Source organism: Scomber japonicus, chromosome 9, assembly GCF_027409825.1.
Source record: "Scomber japonicus isolate fScoJap1 chromosome 9, fScoJap1.pri, whole genome shotgun sequence".
NCBI classification, from domain to species: Eukaryota; Metazoa; Chordata; class Actinopteri; order Scombriformes; family Scombridae; genus Scomber; species Scomber japonicus.
This window is the reverse complement of record NC_070586.1, coordinates 29,690,883-29,707,079: the sequence shown is the minus strand read 5'-3', so window position 1 is coordinate 29,707,079 and position 16,197 is coordinate 29,690,883. Positions and strand designations below refer to the sequence as shown.

The following is a 16,197-nucleotide window of genomic DNA, read 5'->3' as shown; positions in this document are numbered from 1 at the left end:
TCCCCAATGGCGGTCGTCTGGGAAGACTTCCACAGGAAAGTGGGACTGTGGGGCGGTGCTATGTGCTCAGCCTCTCTCTCTCCTCATCTGATCTCTCCTCTATCTCTCTTTTTTTCCCTCCCTCCCTCTCTCTCGCTCTCTCTCTCTCTCTCTCTCGGTCCGTCCCTCCCCTTACCTCACTCTGCCAGCAGGCACCGCGGCACGCACACACACACCAACCAAGGCACACACAAACGCATGAGTGAGTACACACTCACTCGAACCCGCTCTCTCTCTCTCTCTCTCTCTCTCTCTCTCTGTCTCTCTCTCTGTCTCTTTCTCTCTCTGTGTCTCTCTTGTTAATACTCTAGCACACAGACGCAAACACACACTCAGGCAGTCCAAGAGTAAACAGAGAGCAGAGAGCGAAAGAGAGAGAGAGATAGACGGAGAGAGGAGAGATAGAGAGAGAGCAGAGCCACTGAGCCAAAGAGACAATGGAGAAAGAGGAAGGATACAGAAGTGGAGAGTAAGCAAAGAGTGAAGGGGGGTGCGGGGGGGTGGTGGGGGGAGACGTGAGGGGGAGGGAGCGAGGGAGTTGATGTTGATACCATGAGAAAGCATAAAGGCTTTCACATTTTTCCTGACTGACCTGCTTTTCATCTTGAATGTGACCTCTCTCCAGTCTATAACAACACAGAGTGAGGGAGAGAGAAAGTGAGTGGGGGAATGAGTCGCTTGCCAAATCTTCCACAGCTCTTGCCAATCTGGGCCGGTGCCATCTCCCATCCGAGAGAGATGGACAGAGCGAGAGGCAGAGATGAGAGCAACGGTGGGGGCAGAAAGAGAAAGATAATATAACATTTTCTACCTGCTGCTCCTTTAAATGGGTTCTTCCAGCAAGCAGAGCAAGGGCCATTATCCAGCTGCCTGCCTGCACCCAAGCAAAGCTGCCAGATTAGTGCACTTACATAAACGCCAGCCAAGAAGGTGCACATGCAAACACACAGAGCTTGGACCAAGTGCACAGACACAACCTTTGCAACACATATCTTATGCGCACACACACACATACACACAAAGGCAGAGCTGGTGGATTTAAGAGGGAGGCTTTACAAAGCTTGGCTGTCCCTTGTTTGGAGGTACCAGTCTTTATGAGCAGCAAAGACAAGAATGATCCATCTCAGAGTGTGGCCCATGCCATCCTCGGAGGCAGCGCTGGTTGGCACCGCCATGCTGGAATGCAAATGTCCTGCCAGGCACTATAAATGCCATTATTCAGATCTGTTTAGCTCGAGGGGATAAACACATTAGCATCAGGACACCTAAGCCTCTTTAAAACATATACATGTCAAGCACCTGGAGAGGAAAGCACCTCGTCAAGCTGGTTCAGTACTGAGAGGAAATGGGGAGGGAGGTGGGGTTACGGTCTTGGAGTGTGGGGAATCCCTTTTGGCAGGTGCAGGGGCGGTTGTTAGAACTGATGACAAATGGCGAGACCAGCTCCTCTTCAGCCGTTGGTACTGTAGCTGGGGCTCTGTGGTTGTGGTTACATAAGCCCTTCATAGAAGCTCTGCTCCTACTGAGCTGCCAGGCTAATCCTCTGGGATGGAGCGCCCCACTAATCCCACTGCAGGAGAATGGAACTGAAGACATTAACCAGGATTACTACACAGGACCGTGTTCAAGCCAGGCCAGCGCCAGTTATCGCAAAATAACCCCTTAACACACAAACCTGCGTGCAAACACAAACCCCATATTGATAGGATGCGATAGCTCCTGTAGGCTGAATGTGGTTTCTATTTCGTATTCAAGCTGCTGATAGCTACTTGAAGGCGGCACTTCATCTACTGCTGATTACAAAGAATGACAGGTTGAATTAGTCAGAAGCAGGAGCCCCTAGTAGCCATAGTAGCTGAATGGTTAATGTGCACATCACATAACCGCAACGTCTCTGGTTCGATTTCTGTCAGGGACTTTTGTGCATGTCATACCCATCTCTCTCTCTCCTTGTTTCATGTCTGCGTTTTTTGCTGCCCACTGTCCAATAAAGGCAAAAAAAAAAGATCTTAAAACATTTTTTTTACTCAAAAGCAGAACTGAGAGTCACACCAAGCATGATGACACACCATCCAGAAGTTGCCACAAAACGTCTGCCTTGCAGTGAAATTGTGTTGAGTCATGTACACAGAAAGCAGGACTTGACATTACAAAGATGGTACTTCACCACCTAAGATAACGTTTTTTAGACGACATCTGTTTAAAAAGCACACATCCAAACACACAGCTTGGGCTTACTCTTGGAAATGCGAGGATTCAAAGGAAAGGATTTATTACTATTAACACTACTGCTTGCACTGCCCATCAGCTTTTCTTGGAACATGTAAATCTGTCTTTTTAAAATACCCAAACAGATGAAAACCAGATCTGACCTTCAATCTGGTGCAGCAGATCTGTAGGGAATCCCTATCCAAAGAGGAGTAAGTATTAAAAAAGCAAAGGGTGAGGAACTCATTCAATCAGCGACTGAGCTGGGGACTCATGTACTGCTTGCAACAAGAACTGTCAAACACATTAACACACAGCGCTGGTGTGAATGAACCGGGCAGAATGTCAGCGACCTCTGTGAATCAGCCATAGGCTGCTGGGTAATCTTCAGTCAGAGACAATAAACAGGCCAAGTTAATGACTGCTGCATATGCAGGGGCGAGCTGATAAGAGGCAGACTTTACAATCAGCTTGATAAAAAAAGACAAGCTGCCTTGACCCAGAGAGACGGGGAAAAGGCTCCAAAGAGCAACAAGACCCAGTCCAGGCAGACTGACACATACACGCATAGACACAACCTAGCAGCACGTGGCGCTTGCTGCCTCACTAACAGGAAGTCACGTCTCATCACTTGTCTATACTTTCAAAGCTTGAGTCGCTGTTAGTGTGACATCTCTATTATTATGCACACTATCCGCAATCAGGTTACACTTCACGGTGGAAAAGAAAGGTTTACTTTGCATTACCTTTTTTGGCAGTTTCCATCTCTTCTTCAGTCCAGCGAGAGCTCTCATTCATCTCCAGATTGGCTGTTTAAAAAAAAAAAAAAGAGAGAGAGAACCACCAAGTTACAGAAGGCGGGAGGAGGAAGGGGGGGGGGAGTGGGCAGTTGACACAAAGTCAGTTAGGGAGTGACTGACAAGAGGAAAGGAAGGAGAGAGAGAAATGAGAGAAGAAAAAATAATAAGAGGGTGGGGGGCAGGGTAGGTTGTGCTGCTTGCCAGTGAGGCACTGCAGCATGGGTCGCTAGGGACTGTTTGTTTTAGATGGAGGAAGCAGGAAATCCAAGGAGAGAAGTAAGTTAATGATTATAGACATAACAACTGGCTTCTTTCCCTGTACAGGCCATAAGCCAGGCCGACCCTGGCCCTGACTGGCAGACAGTGGAACTGGAGCCTGCACTTACATGTCCTCTATATGGACCTGTGAAGGGCACAGTGTGCCAGGGAGCAATACTCCCAGCAGGGGAACAAATAGTGGTGGTGGGGGATGGGGACTGCTGATCAGACCCCAACAGCTCGAGTCACCTGGGGATTCCCTGTGACTAAACCTGTGCCGTGAGAGCAAATGCAGCAGGCACGCACGCAGGCACGCACGCACACACACACACTCCACACCATACCACACCAAACAACTGCTGAAACATCAAAAATCCCTGATAGCCTACAGCAAGAGTATTACTGTGTGCACGGCTGACTTACCATCTGTAAGGAAACAAAGAGCCAAGCTGGGGGACACTGCTGACACACTCAGTATTTTGTCCTTAATACTTTTGTCTTTTGGCAAACAGATGGGAATTAAACTACATATCTCCTACAGTCACCATTTTGATTTCTTATTGTGGCATTTCAATGTCAACCAGTGAGTGCAAGACTGAAAGTGAAGAACTGAATGGAGACCAAAGGAACAACAGTGCACTCTTGTGGTGTGGGACAGGAGGCAACAACTAGATCAAAGGTGACGAAGTTGAAGTACAAAAAAAAAAAAAAAAAAAAAAATGCAGCCTGATGCTAATCTGTAAACATTCTCTGTAAAGCCAAATTATTCTGTCCTACATTATTGGTTTCAGCTATTTTAACATTTTAATTATCTAGTTATTATTTAGTTACAAATTAAAGATTTCCTCTTTATCTGTGTGTGTCTGTGTTTATCAGAAATATATTATAATGGTTCAATTGTAATTTAAATGAATAAATACAAATTTCATAATGTTTAGCTGCTCTTACTACAGTGTGCAGTGTGCCTTTAGCAGCTTGCTTAAATTGTTCTTATGTTGAAATAACACTGGACAGAGAAGCAGACCGGCACTGATTTGGTGCTGTGCAATTGAAACTGACCGAGCTCATTGTTGAGAGGTGGTGTGGTGGTCTCCTCCACTTCACTGGTCATAGAGCGGGTGATGCGGCCTTTGCGGCGCCCCTGGCTGTTGGCTGTGCGTCGACCCTTGGAAGCCACTGTAGGCTCTTTGTCCTCTGCGTCTTCTCCAGAGGTGTCATCCCTGCGTTTGAGAAGCGTCCACACCGTCAGCAAGAGAAGAATCACCAACACAAGGCTCAGATCCCTCTTTAAATTTTTTTACATTTTAAAAAAATAAATACTGCAGGATAGTGTTGCTTGGCAAAGGGACTCGTTTTTTATGGTTGAACACACACTGTTCTCAATCAGACTGACCAAATGTTTCATTTTCTGAAGATCTTATTGAAGACAAAAAGCCCCTGGAACATGCGAAAAAAGAACAGAAAAAAAGAAAGATACAAAGTGTCTGCTAATATCTATGGATCATAGACTTTAGGCTGTCACTGATTGCAAAAGAACCTAAATTAATTTTATATGTGATGAATTCAATCACAACAAAACTGTTGCTGCTTTCAAACTTGTATAAAGAGGGACCATATAGTGTTTAGTAATTGTTTAATAAAAAAGAAATAAAGTGAAGGATGATCAGACTAATGAAATCATTCCAAACAGTATATCAATACAGTATATCAACTTGTCCCAAACTCACTGCAACTGTTTGGCCTCTTCATTGAAACAAACATGAACACCTACATATTTATGTACGTGAGGACGAGAGTCTGTAGAACGCTGCGGACTGAAACACAAACTTGCAAGTCCAAATGTGTGTATGCAGACACTGCTGCTTCTTTCTTTTTTTTCCCCCTCTAAGATAATTTATCGGGTGTCAGCACAATGGCATGCCAGGAGACAGCCACCGAGTTTGAACCCACTGCTCCTCCATTCATCTTCCCTGAGCTCTATTAATCTTGCTGAGGGTTGCTGGTGGCACACTAAATATAGGCGAGGCAGCTGTGCCAGGGGTGACAGGCAGGCAGCAATGTGTGCTGTGAGTCACGGAGTCCCCTGGCCTTTCCGCAAAGCGGGGAGGCAGTTGGCAGAGCTTCGTCCTCATCTTCTGGTCCCGACAACAATGCTAATAAATACGACATGCCGTTATTTGAAACTACTGTACAGTTCAACCTCAGCTAACATCATAATATAGTGAATAATTACAGTAAGTGGATGTTGCATTCATCTACTGATTTTTCAGCCAAAAGGAAAGCAGTGATATTCCATCTGTTGTTTTGCATCCTTTGCTGGCGCTGTGCCTGAAAACACCCCCGTCCACCGCTGCACGTAGCTGCCCACCCACACATACACGCAACACACCTACCCCCTTTCAAACTGACAGCTAGGTTAATCATACTGCCCCCTCCCAATAATAATAAAAAAAAAATTTAAAAAAAAATCCCAGACTTACAAAATGAGCAGACAATCTTAAAAATGAGACTTGGCACCCTACTGGGAAGGGGAGAAGCATTAACAGGAAAACAGCTGTTTCGATGGGGTGAACGAATGGACGCTTGAATTTGCCGTAGGTGGAAAAGTCTGGCTGGAGGTGAGAGAGTAAGTGCTCAAGGGTTACAGAATGATTGGATTTCCATATCCACCTCCACCCCCCTATCCCCCCCCACCCCAGCCAAAACCTACTCCTACTTTATTTGCTGCAGCCTAACGTGGAACAATTCTAAAAATTGTCTGTTGGAGAAAGAGGGGAGAATTTGAAGATTGCTGCAGCTGTACGGGTTCACTCGCACACAAATCTGCCAAGGCTTTCAAGTCATTTCTAAAGCACACAGTGTTTAAGCATTAAAAAATCATAAGATGTTAAGATACAAATGATGTGAATAATTCTCCAATGTATGTTTAGTCAGTATTAAAATGCGACTCACTTCATTCCATCTTCCTTGTCTTCGGCTTCATTTTTTTCTTCATCCCTCTCTCCCTCCTTCTCTTTCTCCTCCTTCTCCTTGTCTTCCTGGCTGCTCCGGTTCACTTGTTGCTGCTGCTGTTGCTGCTGGCCGTGCTGTGATGAGGGACACGGGAACAACAAGGCGCTCCATTACAAAACATAATCCTTGGTAATGGATACACAGACTTGCAAACAAACATCCGACCTCCTGTGTAACCTGTATACCTTAAACTATATCCACACAGCCACAAGTGTTCATTTTAAAACTAAGATTATCTCCATCCAAATGAGCATTGTAGCAGCATTTCAGAAATTAACTCCATCCATACTAACAATGAGCATTCATGTACACTGGGATTTATATACTTGGACTTATACTAGCCTTATACTTGTCTTTCTTTCAGTAACAGTTCCACCTCATTGTTGGACCAAGCAAGGAAATCTCTGGTCTTACTTTAACATTGCTGTTCTAGGCTAGTTATCTTGACATGCTAACGACTGCAGGTCAACTTAAAGTAGATAAACACACACAGTTTAATCCATTTCTTACACTTTTGCTCATGTTTTTTGGTTTTGGAAGGATGGAAAAAGACAGCCTGCTCCAAACTCTATAAATGCTAAGTGTCTTTCCGACTGCAGCCCATTTTCACACTGCCTCGGGATGTGGAGAAAAACTTGACAGACCTGCCGTGCCTGGTTACGGTTGCTAAGCTTTGACTGGACAATTACTGTTTGGGGAGGGGTTTAATAAACGGTCAATTACCATTGAAGTGTAAGTGAAAATAATTTTGCATGACATTCAAATCTTTTTCACAATCGATCACTTTTCCTCTCAAGGTTTAACCACAGTGTCATTGAGTTATAGTGACGGTTTGATTCAGCAGATTCCTCCAACATTTCTTGGTAATTACAAGCCACAAGCTTTTAACCTCAAACATTATTTAGTAAACTTACTCAGAGTAAGTTGGTATATCCTGTGGCAGATTTGATGTCTGAGACATTACTCAGGTGTAAATGTATTTTTGGCAGACGGCTGCAGATGGTATGATGTCTGGCTGGCTTTCTGACAAGGCACCAAAACAAAATGATTCCTCTTTATGTCGCTTCTAAAGATTTCATTTCACTTATTTAAAGTGCAGATTGAATACTACTTACTAACAAAAAAAAAATCACTTTTGCAAATCCATTTTTTGCATAGGCAAAACAAAACAGGATACGAAAGTTCCGAAATTACAACAGCACTTTTCTGTTGTATAACTTTTGGTCTTTAAGTGCAGCGCACCACTTCCTTACCAATTTCCTGCCTGTCTGTGCTTTTAGGGTTAGAGTTTAGATCAGTGCAGACACGCACAGTCTGACCATACTTATACTGATCAAACCACTACCCTATTTGGTGCATTTGAAGTTGCTGACATTACGCTAATGCTCATTCAAAGGATGTAAACATTTGTTTATCTCTTGACTATATATCTGCTCTATACAAACGACACAGTACATCTGGCTACCGGCAAGGGAACATAAAGAGGACATCAACTGAGGCGGAGAAAAGGAGAGAGGGGAGGAAGGGGAAATGAAATATAGAGCGAGTAGAGCAAGTTAGCTTGTTAGGAAGAGGAGTAAAATGAAAATGCACCTTTAACTCACAGAAGAAACTCTTTTCTCCGTTTGCACAATAACACTAATGTCCTCTCCCCCCCTTTGAGATCAACATAAACAAACATAAACAAATAAAAGCCACAACACAATAGGACTTAATGTTCCCTCAGCCCCATACAAAACTGCCTGCTCAAACACTTCTTCCTTTACCAAGACACATCAGCCTAATAACCCTATGTGCATCAAAACACGCACCAAGCTGATCCACGGACAGCACATCAGAGTTGTCGCTAAAAGAAGACAGAGCAGACACTGTTGTACCGAGGGAAACTAAATGCGAACGTAAACACATTAACATTTGCATTAAGCTATTAATTATACTCAAAGTCTCTCCAAACAAACTCTATTAGCATTTGCAGTCATTTTGACATATAGCACTTTCTGTTCCTCCTGTGTAGCTGCTAGCTGCTACTCAAGAGATGTGGAGCACCCGCCAGGTAATGAGCGGCGCTTTCTTCAGGAGATATGAAGAGATGCCAACCTTGTATCCACGGGAAAAGGTCACCCGTAAATGAATGTGCCATTTCATTAGCGCCTGTTGCCATGAAGTTTAACAGCATGCACCTGATCTGAGACTAAGTTGGCGCTCATTAGCAATAGATATGGCCTGTATTTAAAAAAAAAAAAAAAAATCCAGTCTGTATGGAAACAGTGCTGACATGACAGGGTTGAGAAATTAGTGTCACTTGATCAGCACAACTATGTGACCTTTGGGTTTTTTCTGAAGTCTTTATCATGGGAGTTATATGGCTCAGACCACCCCAGTGTTCCTCGTGTGCTGCGATAGTCACCAGCTGCCTCATGCTAAGCTGGGTGAGTATGCCTCATAAAGTTTGCTTCCTATGACGTAATATGTTGAACTTTATGTAGAAAAATGTCATTCTGTGTTAAAGGACTAAATCAAAGTCCAGTCCTTCTATAGGCACTGCACACAAGGATAGGTAGCATAGGTTGTTGCCAAACTTGTTCGACCAAAGGAGAACAGCGTCAGACCCTGAGCATAAAGACCGAAATGCAAAACAACTCTTTCTTCACCTAGCTAATGCTAAAACTTATTGTCATTAGATAAGTAAGCTACACATAAGTGACTGACAGCTGTGTTGATGTTGGATTTGGCTTTGATGCATAGTAGAGCATCTTTCTGAGCCTGAAATGTGAGATTACCTGGCTTCTTCCCCGGCGTCTGTAGTTCCTCCGCACTATGTTCTTGTAGTTTTCATTCTTTTTGGTCAGATAGTAAAACAGCACACACTCTGCCACCGTCTGAAACATAAAAAATAGATAAATAAAAGTTGTTTGTCTTAAACCATCATTTGCTGAGAAACCAGGATTACTCAGAGAACACCAAAAAAAAAAAAAAGAAAAAAAAGGAAAATGAATCCGTACCTTTCTCTCCAGAAAAGATGCAATCAGACCAAAGTTTTTTGGGTGTTGAATGAATCTATGAGAGCAGAAAAAAGAAAACATTACAGCCTGCTAAAAAATCATTTGCATTTGCCGAAGCACTCAAGGATTACAGAATAATATAAAGAGAATAACTGGGGAGCTGACGTCAGCACTGATGCAGATAAAGACAATTTAAAAATTAGCACTTTTTTAAAGCAAGCTAAGAGGTATAGTACATCTATTATTATTATTACTACTACTACATTTATCCACAAATGTTGCATTCACAAACTGGGCATCTAATAAACCATTAAATAGCCACTAGTGATAAAATATCTTACGGTATGTTTTGAATGAAGCGAGAGGTGGGCAGACTTTAAAGTTACTGATTGTGTTGTGTTGGTTTGATTTGATTCAGCGGCTTGAAACGCCTCCTCTCATTTCTCACGAAAGGGGAAGATTCACTTCCTTAGCAACAGCTTACTGACTCTTTATCAGTCACACATATTTCACATGGAGTAAAATACACATACTTCTTCTTGTTGCTTAAGAAGAAGCTCCCAAGCACTTTGTCTACTAAAAATAAGATTGGAGCTGGATGCTAACATAGGATTTTATAGAGTAAAAAAAAAAAATCTGACAAAATAGGAACATTTGTTCATAAATCATATTCTTGGTGCAAAATGCCAAAGCCAAATGACAAAATGTTACTGTCAAAGGTTATTACTCAGGTGAATTTGCGGCCAACAAAACCAAATATAGCTGCTAAAGAAATGAGGAAGGGAGATCATCAAACCAACATAAGTTATGCTTGCCACTCTGACTTCACCAGTTTCGAGCTTACTTCTCTCTGAAAGTGTCCTTCTCCTGTTCGCTCCACATATTCATGACCTGCCGGTCCTTGTACACCTTCATGGGGTCATCCATCAATCCATTCATGTTGATGAACTTGATGCGTTGCTGCTCAGCGTCAAACAGCATGGGAGGAATGACCGCAAGCTGTCGCATTTGCTTCTCTGTGTTCTGACGTACACACACATGCCACACACAAGACACAAACAGAAACCAGCATACTGGAGTGAGTGCGTTGGTCTAGAGAGATAAACTATCTGACAACATAGTGCTTACATTGGCACACAGTATATGAAATGTGGTAATACACTGCGTTTTCAAGTATGGCAGGGTTCAGAACATATAAAAAACATATGTTATCCTGTCAGCTCCACAGGCTAAAGCATGCTCCATGTCTAATGTGAACCCAGCTAAAACAATGACTGTTCCTCTCATTCTTAGATTTGCACTAAAACATTTACAATGCAAGAAGACTGAAATTAAGAGAGGCAAGAATAGGCACTGTGACAGCATTTATAAAGATGAGACGGCCCAACCCAACTGGACACACTGCTCAGCTTAATGGGCGGGGAGGGAGGTCTGCTGTAATGTGTGACAAGACACCGAGAGCAGCGCCTCCAACCTCAAGCCTATTGGTGCAGCAGGGCCACACATCTTCATTAAGATATGACATATCCAGCATACACTGACTTTTACATCTTTGGTAAGAAAGACTTCTATCTGGTGAGGTTATTCAGAGCTTCACTACAGTAAAAACATGACTGAATATTCACACATATATACCTTACACTTGATTGAAAATATTTTAGGCCTATGAGCTGGATCAGACAAATGAATACAATTTCAATTGGACCATCAGCTTTTTAATTTCTGTAATGTCACTACGGCAACCTTGTCAGCCAAAATAACTTGGCTGGGATGTCTGAAGTCAAGTTCATTTTATTTATATAACTCAAAATTACACATTTGCATCAGAAGGCTTGAACAACTGTTTAGCTTTAATAGACAAGAGTGACACATTCAATACAGAAACTCTTCCCACAGCAGCTACATCTACAAGCTGTGTAGACCATGTACACTATAAGCATGGAAAGAAGAAATGAGGGGAGGACTGTTTAAAAAAAAAAAAAACAGTACAAAACAATTGAAATATAAATGTTTTGGAAGCATTCCAATGAAAGCAGTTTTGCTCAGTTGTGTTTGCCACTGTTGTACTTGCGTTTAGCTTTGGCTAGCCCTGCTAGCGTACCACAAATATTCCAGTGATATACCAGCTGAGAGGCACCTCTGAGTGGGTGCAGTGGAACACAGTGTCATTTAGAAGTACAACAGCTGGAATATGCCAATATTTACTAAAGCCACTGAAGCATAGTTTTGTTTTAGCTGCATTTTCTGATTCTGTTATCATTACATTTTCTACTGTTTAATTCAAGTGATATTAAACAACATCCATACATATTATTAGAATACAATATTTTGTCTAGGGAAGCCAAGAGGACCCATTTTTAGAGACCTGATCTAGTTTATCTGTCTGATTGATTAACGATACATCCAGCGGATGCGCTGGGACGCATCTTCAGTGACGTATCCTGGGGTCATCGGGTGTTTCGGGTCTGACAACATCATACACCCTCACCCAGGCGACCCAGTCGGGGTGATCAAGTCCTGACTTGCGTCCCAGCAGTATTAACCCACGGATCACCCCTCTTTATCCACAGACACCTGGGCTCTTTCTGTTCTCTTCAGCGGGCCGCTCATGCCGAGCCAGATGTAGGTTTTTCTTAAAGAAATATTGCAAAGTACTCAATTGATCATCAAAATAATACAAGTTTGCTGCACACTTTTTAAAATAAAATGTAAAGACTTTAATAACTTTTTTAGACCTAAACAACAGCAGAACAAATTAACACAGGCGAAGCATGTTTACTCCTTCTTTTATTCAAATGATCAAAAATCAAACGCACATCTCAGTATAGAGGACCAGGGCTGAAACTTACTTATTGTTTATAAAATCTCAAACAATACGACAAATTCCAAAAAAGTTTCTAGAAACCAAAGTTACGTCTTCAAACTACTTTAACCAACAGTCGAAAAACCCCAAAGAATTGATTATATTATGTAGTGCCACAAATGTAACAGGGAAAAACAACAAACCCGCATTCTGGAAAAAATGCAAGTTTACTGTTTTGTCTTGATTATTTTAATAATCCATTTCTTTCATTCTGCTGGGTTTCAACATTACAGGGGACATTCTTCTATAGATCTTCAAGTTCAACTTCAGCCATTTTTCTTTTAATAATCTGCATATCCTTGATCCTTTTCTCCTCATCTAGGTGCATTCTGTACCTTATTGGCATAGTTGCACAGCAGTGTAGCAACTCTTTAGTAAGCAGTAACTGGTTCACAGCTCTTTATACTCTCACATGGTCACAGATACGTCTTTGGGCGACTACTGTGTCTTCATCCATGTTCAATGTTTTAACCTCTCTGTTGAACAACATTCAACCGTGGCTTGGTCATGGTAGAGGATCAGCGGCTTCTTCACAAAGCCCCACAGCTCTGAGGAAGAGACACACGTCAACACTGGAGTTTGGGCCTGTGGGACTCAAGTTCTTAAAGCTTGCTGCTCTGGGCTCATTGAAGAGGAATGTCTCTAACTGATGTGTAATCACATGACCCTTACTTAAAAAAATGAATCTATATTAGCTCTTGCTTACAGATTGGACCTCAAAATACTAACACTGTTAAAAATATTAAGAGTGTAAAAGTGAGAATGTACTCAAAAGCACTTGAATGTGGTAATGTAGTAAATTACCAGCATTTAGACATGTACTGTTGTTAATAAGGCTAAAACAATAGAACCTATGAGAGTTAAAATATACTTTAAAATGTCAACTCATTTCTTATTCCTATAAATTATTTACAGCTGTTAGGCTTGATAACTGTTTATCCAGCACAAACCTCTGGATGAGGCCCTTCATTCTCCACAAGCACACATCTGGCTCAGAGTACGTTCTATTTGGGTCCAGACACGTCATGTTTCGGACCATAGGGGAATTCAGTGGACACTTAACCAGAATGTTCTTGCAGATGTTTGAGAGAGCAATCCCGCTGACTTTCATGAACTGAAGCTGACTAAGCTTGCCTACTCTGCTTTGACTCCCTGACAAAAGTAGAATGGAAGTGTTCTGTACAAGAACACCACACACTACTGATGTGCTTTCAACCACTAAGCATTTAAAAATATATGAACAACCTAAATTGTACTGATAATTAATTAATAAAGAAGCATTTCTAACAAATGAGAAACGTGAGTGGCCTAGTGTCAAGGCAGCTGTGGCTCCCATTTCAACATCCACCTGCTTTTGGACTGGTCACATCCAGTGTGACAAAATTTAACAGGAAAACATCAAATACGTCAGAGAACGCTTTCCACCAAGTGTCAGAGAAGACTCAGAAAAGACTGAGTGTGTAATATTAATTATGTCCTAAGAATCAGAACCCAGTGTGTGAAAGGTGTGAAAAAGTGTATGGTTTAAAACATATATTTTTTTAAATCACAAATAATCACCCGACATGATTATCCAAGTCTTTGCTGAGGAAGGGGAACATCAGTTTGGTACTTGATGAGTTATGGCTGAAAATTTGTTGAGACTGCCATGAAGAAGTGCAACTGTAGGAGATCCATTCAGGCCTCTGAACTGTCATAATGATGCTGATCCTGGTTTGGGGAGCGTCTTCATTTTAATCAAGTCCACATAAGTGGACCTGATCAAAATAATATAACGACATACTTGGTTGAACAAGGCCGCGGTATGTATGGTTAGATCCAAAGTTGCCAGTTTGTGATCCAACAGAAGTTGATGATGTAGTTGTAGCAGCAACACAAGACTCCACTGGAACCATATTTTTTCAAATACTAGCGCTCCGTGCACGAAGTATAATTCATCTGCAATGTTCACATTATATAATGAAACATCACATTTTTGGGGGTACACAGAGCGTCCGCTTGTTCCTTTGTCCAACTTGTACAATGAAAATTGAAAAAGGAAGTCGAATGACGGAAAAAGCCTTCAAAGTAAAAGTTGTGCGTTTTGAAGCGTGTTGGCTGCAGTCGTCATGAAGTAAGTCAAACTTTTTTTGTTGACCTTATCCAGCAAACGTCTCCAACCAAACACTGTTTAAATTTGTTGACCTGCCAGCAACGTAGTTAGCTGTTAACTATGCTATTTTGTTTGCAGGTAAAGTTGCTAGCTGTTGTACCTAAACAGCTGTTGTTGTAACGTTATGTTAACGTTACTCATTTGTTATTATCAGCTGTTTTGCACGTCATTTTAATATTTGTTCATCTAAGTCTGTGTGATGCCTACAATTTTGCTAGAAGTGAGTTAACTGGACCCAGCTCAGTCATATCCCTAAGTAAGGCTTAGGGGTGTTTTCATATTAATTTTGATGTATTAAACTGTAGTGTGGTCTGTGTTCACAAATGCATGTTACCAGCAGTGTTGGGGCATGCACAGACTGCAAAGTAAAGACATATTCTAAAAATGTAATTAATATCATGTATCCCTATAATTAGTGAGTAAAAACTAAACAATTAATGCACTGTTCATCTGTGGATGTACAGTTGACACCATCAAAATAAAGAGGAAAGATGAACCTCGGCCATATATTATTTTTAAGACATCTGTTTTTAAACCTAACAAAATACTACCTTTTATTGCAGAGTTTCCAGAGGACCAGAGTAGAGAGTTTGTGAGACCCTTGGAGAGGCAGATGTCTGAAAACTGCCACCATAATCCCTGTACCCAAAACCTCGTCGGTGATTATGAAAATGCTTTGAGAGACTGGTACTGCCCCACATTAAAGGCATGCATCCCTCCTGACCTCGACCAACACCAATTTGCATACAGGACCCAATAGATCCACTACACAGAAAACTGGCTGACAAACTACAAACACTGGGTCTGGGAGACCTTCTCTGCAGGTGGATTAAGGACTTCCTCACCAACAGAACCCAGTGCGTCAGGATCAGCCACCACACCTCCTCTAGCATCACTCAGAATACATCAGCCTCCCCCAGGGCTGCATCCTTAGTCCAGCAGGACACCTCACACCCCGGACACTCCCTGTTCTCCATCCTCCCTTCAGGCAATAACTATGTGCAATAACTGCTGTGTTTTTATCTGTTTTTAGTCATTTATTACTGAGTAATCTATCTATCTATCTATCTACGTGGAAGGAGTGTCGCTCACCTCAGGAGGAGTGAAGGAGTTTCAACATTGATTCAGTTTTGTATTTAAACACTGTCTTTTAATTAGAAGAGATGGTTTATCTTTGTACAGTACCGACATGAAACATGTAGTAGCTTAACGGGTCCCAGAAAATGAAGTCATTATAAATCACTGTGGTATTGTATTTGTTGTGTCAGTGTTTTTCTTCAATTCCCATTGTCCCAGGTTTAAAAGTTTTCGAGCAAATCAAGCAGGTCACCTTAAAATAGTTTTTTCGAACTGCAAACCATTCCTGGTACTTTTCATCTTGAAGCCAAATTTCCTTAAACTTTCCCCTCCATGTTGGCAATCCACCGTTTTAGACTAACTGTTTAAACAACAGATGAAAATGATGGCACTGTGAAATGTTTAAAATATGGGTGAAAAATGACTACGCAGTGGTATTTTGAAAAGCAGAATTCGAAAATTGTATTTTAACATATTGTCTACTACTTGTCAGTGACTATGTTGTACCTAAGCTAAACTAAGCTAGCTACTCTAAGAATAACATCAGCCTATCCCTTCCATTGTCCTGGGAACGCTCTATAACTTAAGGTAGCTTCAGAATGAATTCATGAATTTTATCAGTACTAATGATATAGCAGTAGTAGAGATTTAATTAATCCACTTTTATGTCTAGATGAAAAGATTCTTAGAATTAGATTTCAGTGGCAGGGCTTTAGTTTAAGCATCTCCTACAAATGTTGATAGTCTATAATATTTTTTTTTTAGTGGAAAGAAGATTGAAACAAG

At 41.7% G+C, this 16,197-nt stretch overlaps 1 protein-coding gene across 1 annotated transcript in view; it reads right to left on the bottom strand.

The window, feature by feature from the left end:
* ncor2 (nuclear receptor corepressor 2) overlaps positions 1 to 16,197 on the bottom strand; it is a 96,163-nt gene that overhangs the window by 28,739 nt on the left and 51,227 nt on the right. The window contains exons 12-17 of the mRNA XM_053325380.1: positions 10,164 to 10,342; positions 9,320 to 9,374; positions 9,098 to 9,196; positions 6,258 to 6,391; positions 4,365 to 4,525; positions 2,994 to 3,056 (exon numbers count right to left, since the gene is read on the bottom strand). Coding sequence (XP_053181355.1) covers positions 2,994 to 3,056; positions 4,365 to 4,525; positions 6,258 to 6,391; positions 9,098 to 9,196; positions 9,320 to 9,374; positions 10,164 to 10,342 — 691 coding nt within the window. The remainder of the gene's footprint in view (positions 1 to 2,993; positions 3,057 to 4,364; positions 4,526 to 6,257; positions 6,392 to 9,097; positions 9,197 to 9,319; positions 9,375 to 10,163; positions 10,343 to 16,197) is intronic.